Below are 4427 nucleotides of genomic sequence, written 5' to 3'. Positions count from 1 at the left end.
CTGGGAGCCGAAGGCAGAGGCACCGATCTCAGGGGGCTTGTTAGAATTAAATGCGTCAGTTATACACGAAGTGCCTGAAGCAGCGCCTGGCATGCGGTGAGTGCTCAATAAACATCGACTGTTGTTTTCACCACTCAAGTCTACCTGTGGTATTTATTTTAAAGTTATATTAATAGTAATCTCTAGTTTGGCAGAATCACTTCCACAGCAGTTTGATTCTCCTAACTGCCCAGCGGGTGAGACGGGACAGGCGTGGTGAAGATAAGGAACAAGGCTGCAAACAGCTAAGTGATGGACCCGGTGTCTGGACCCAGGGCCAGAACCTGGGGGCCCTAGCTCCAGGTGCCAAGAACATGTTCCCCAGAGCCGCTAGCTTTCTGGGGTTCCCGACCTTCCTCACCTCGGGGGTGGGGGAGCTGAGACGGGCAGGCTGCAGCACAGGGTGGTGTCGTGGCAGAGCCCAGATGGGAAGCCGGGTCTCCGGCTCTGAGATCATTCCCAATGGAGTCAAGGAGGCAGGGTGGTGTTCCTGAGCAGAGGCCTTTCCCCTCCCCATGGCCCCAGGCTCGGGGAGAGGGTACCTGCTGGAAATACTTGTCGCCGTTGATGTATTCCTTGTCATGGGAGTCCTGCAGCCGGTTGGTCTTCACATATTGCCACAGGGCCTGGACGATGGCCGAGCGGCTCTGTGTGTGCAATCCCAGCAGTCGGGCCAGGCGGGGATCCAGTTTGAACTGGGGAGGCTGGACCAAGGAGGCCGTGGGAAAATGAGACAAAAAGACAGCAGGAGGGGCTCGGAACTCAGGGGCTGCAGGGCCTGGGCTCCTTGGAAACAAGCTTCTGGAGCAGGCAGGGTGGAGGGGAGAACGGGGTCTCTCAGGGCATAACAGCTTGCAAGCCAAGGCCCACCCCAGCCAGGAGAAGGGTACAGGAGGCGGGATGCTGGGGGGGATGGGGGGTGCGGGGCGGTGTCTGGGGGTGAGGGCACGTACCTGGTAGTCCAGCATGAGGAGCAGCGTACAACGCACACTCAGGTCCCCTGGCCTCTTCACCTGGAACCCATCCGTCTCCTGAGTGGTGGGTGTCCGGTGCCACTGTCCAGGGGTAGGAGCTGAGTCACCTCATAGGCCCGTCTGAGCTGGTGGGGCCTTGGAGCTCTGGGTGCAGGACTGGGGGGCTGGGGAAGGGGGTCCCCGATCCAAGTCTGCGCCACTAACAGGACTGCATTCTAGGTTCTTCAGGACCGTGGTCTGTGGCCAGTTCAAGGGCAGGAGGGGTCCGGGTCTTTCTTACCTCCACGAGGTGGTTGTCAGGGCCATAAAGGTCTTTGTCCAGCTCAATGACCAAGCTCTTGAAGAAGGACGAGAACTTCCGCTTCTGCTTGCTGGGCTGTGGGAGAGGCATGGACCGTGGGCGCGGAACAGGGCCCACGGGGGCAGAGTGAGTTGGGAGTGGGTGGGGGCTGGCCAGGTAGGGCCGCGCAGTCAGAAGCAGGCCTGGGCACGTCTCTCTGGACCACCCTCCCGCAGCCAGGGCTGACTTCCCCAGCCCTTGGTGCACACGTCCAGTACCGGCCTAAGTTCAGCCCCATACCCACCCCAGGACACCTGGAGAGACCTGGGCCAGGACGTACGTCATCCAGGAGCTTCCCCTCCACCCGCAGCTCCCAGGAGGCAATGCTGCCGTCAGAATCCTCGGCATCGGGCTTCGCAGGGTTAAAAGTATTGGAGATATAAAGACGCAGCTTGCGCTTTTGCTGTAGAGATACAGAGTGTCATACAGAGCCAGTCCCCAGGGGGCCAGCCCCGGCTTCTTCCATTCAGGGACTAGGACTTGGCGCCCTCACCCCGCCCCCAAGCCAAGGCACCTTCATGGGCCGCTTCAGAGCCTCCTGGATGTCCACCCGCTTCCTCATAATGGTCTGATCCAGCTTCCTCTCAAACGCCAGGAGGTCCATGTAAGCCTGGGACTCCGGGACCAGCTCCCGGATCTGGAAGCGGGGAGGAAGCGAGGCAGGGAACCAGGGGCTCAGCCAATCTTGCAGGTTGGAACGTGCGGGTGTCACGTGGCCCCAGGAGTGTGCGAGTGTGGCGGGCGGGGAGCTGGCCACATTCAGGGCAGGTAACTTGGACAGCACAGACCGGACCTCTGAATCCAGCCATGAAGGTCTGGATGTTACAAGGATGAAAACCACTACGGAGATCCATGCGTTTCATCACTAGGGGAGGCCGGAGCAGCCATGGAGGCCAGCAAGTGCTTAGGGCTTCACCTGCTCATCCTGTCCTTTCCCCTGTCACACAGCCTCTGGGTTCCCTGGGGCGTCTGTGAAGTGGTCAGGGGCCCCTGAGGTCCCTGAGACAGGAGACGTCGCAGCTTGGGCCTACAGTGACACCTCACCCAGATGCTTTGCTCCAGCTGGGGTCTCAGCTGTCCTCTGGACCCAGCTCGGCCTGGGTCCCCTTGTGCTGCTGGGCCCTCCGGCCAGTTTCTGTTCCCTTCGCTCCTCTGCCAGCCTGCGGTCCCTGAGCTCTCAGCCCCTTTGTCCCCTGCCTTTATGTCTCTACAGACCGCTGGAATTCAATCTGCGCCCCCGACCCAGACCCAGGATCCTACCCTCTCTGGCTCTGCTTCTCCCCTCTGCCCCACCCCGTCCTTCTGGCCCTGGGGGAGCCTCGTTTCTTAATTATCTTTTTAAACAAAAAAAGTGAAAGTGACTATGATGTTGAAGCGCTGCTCCTGAGGGGGGAGGGGAGGTGGCCCCGGGTGGTGGTGGTGGGGAGGAGGGGAGAGGAGGGCGGAGCAGGAAAGGGTTGGGGGTGGGGTGGGCTGGGGGCTGCTGTGAAAGGCACTCACCCTTTGAGGGAGGATTTTGTCAGCCATCTTCCTCCTCTTGGCACTGTACATTTTTTAAAGAAAAAACCAGGTTACCATGGCGACAGATCTGGGAGTAAGGAGGCCACCTGCTAAATTATCCCGACATCTCAGCCCGCCTGGCTGGGGTTCCCACAGCCCGCTCATCTGCCCACCCGAGGGGCTACGCCGCCGGCTGTGTGTGGCTCTGTTCTCTCACGGGGAGCGGAGATGACTCCGTCCTTTCTCCGGCCTGGGAGCCCCTTTTCTGCCCCGCCACATCCCCAGGGCCAGAGAAATTAGACTTGGAAGGGGCTCGGAGCAGGGGCACTGCAGAAACGTTTGGGGAAAGCTGGGCAGCGGCGAGGACAGAGTGGGGGGATACATTGTGAGGACTTTTTTTTCCCTCCTCTGAGAAAGGGGCACACAGCCCAAGGTGGCTGAGCTGGTGGGGAGGGGAGCCGACCCCCTTGCCCCATCCCAGGAGCAGGAAGTGATGCTGTGAAGCTGGTGACGACCAGCACCCCAGCCACCCTGGGCTAGGAAGGGGACCCTGATGGGCAGGGTGTGCTCACGCCCTTGGACCTGCCAGCAGAGCCCAGGGACACACCCACAGGTGTCCAGAGAGAGTGGGTACGGATGTTCCCCTCTTGGGTGTGGCCAGCGGGCTGGACCTGGGGTAGCAGCTGGGACTCGGACTCTGCTGGATCCACTAGCTGGTTCCGACTCCCAGAAGCAACCCCAGAAAACCCTTGGCGAGTAGAACCCAGCCTAGGGAATGGCTGCATACTGCCCCCGTGTGGTGGTCTCAACCACTGCCCCCGTCCCTGGCCAAAAATCTATTCAAGGCTAGACAAGCAGGTTTCACTTAAGGGCTGATTTGTTTTGAAGAAACTATCTCTGTGAAACTCTCCAGTAGTACAAGATAAATCAGGAACTCTACAAAAGAATGACTCACTTTGGAAAGAATTCCTCATGGGCTTCCTATAAATGGTGAATTTTCCTTGACATGTAAAAAAAATATTTAATAATGAGGTAAAATCCATATTGCACCTTTTATAGGACTCCATCTGGTGTGCAAAAGGAAGCATGTGTGTTTGGCTAAACAGTGAAACCCACAGGGGTATCTTCCTTGCCAGGCACCAGCAGGGGCTTTTGGGGGTGCCACCGGCTGGCTCAGACAAGGAAACAGGCTGGCCCTTGCTGGCTTGGGGGCAGACCCAGTCCAGAAGACAGACCATGGCAACTCCTCAACATTTGAGTGCCTAAGAATCACCAGAGAGCGCCAGGGGGCAGAGACTGCCCACCCATGGGGCAAATCCCAGGCTCTCCCGCCACTGGCCAGGGATTCGATTAAGAAGATTCGGAGTGGGGCTTTCGAGGAGTCAAGCCAGGGGCGCTTCTAAGGAAGGCGCACTGGACAATCGCGCTAGGAAACGCAGTCTAAAGCTCGGCCCTGAGCCCTGGTGCCACAGCCCCGCCTCCATCCCCCGAGAACCAGGGGACTGGGGTGCAGAGAGGGACAGAGCAGGTGACAAGGAGAAGGGCGCGACGGTCACCGCCTGTCTCCACCGTGT

The 4427-nt window shown here is 59.2% G+C and overlaps 1 protein-coding gene across 1 annotated transcript in view; it reads right to left on the bottom strand.

The window, feature by feature from the left end:
- SMARCD3 (SWI/SNF related, matrix associated, actin dependent regulator of chromatin, subfamily d, member 3) overlaps positions 1 to 4427 on the bottom strand; it is a 9191-nt gene that overhangs the window by 1377 nt on the left and 3387 nt on the right. The window contains exons 2-7 of the mRNA XM_010857357.1: positions 2854 to 2896; positions 1868 to 1990; positions 1634 to 1756; positions 1294 to 1389; positions 993 to 1094; positions 347 to 743 (exon numbers count right to left, since the gene is read on the bottom strand). Of these exons, the coding sequence (XP_010855659.1) occupies positions 347 to 743; positions 993 to 1094; positions 1294 to 1389; positions 1634 to 1756; positions 1868 to 1990; positions 2854 to 2896 (884 nt within the window). The remainder of the gene's footprint in view (positions 1 to 346; positions 744 to 992; positions 1095 to 1293; positions 1390 to 1633; positions 1757 to 1867; positions 1991 to 2853; positions 2897 to 4427) is intronic.

This window comes from Bison bison, unplaced genomic scaffold (genome assembly GCF_000754665.1).
Source record: "Bison bison bison isolate TAMUID 2011002044 unplaced genomic scaffold, Bison_UMD1.0 scf7180017864379, whole genome shotgun sequence".
NCBI lineage: Eukaryota > Metazoa > Chordata > Mammalia > Artiodactyla > Bovidae > Bison > Bison bison.
The sequence above is the reverse complement of the archived record's forward strand: the minus strand, read 5'-3'. Positions and strand labels throughout refer to the sequence as shown.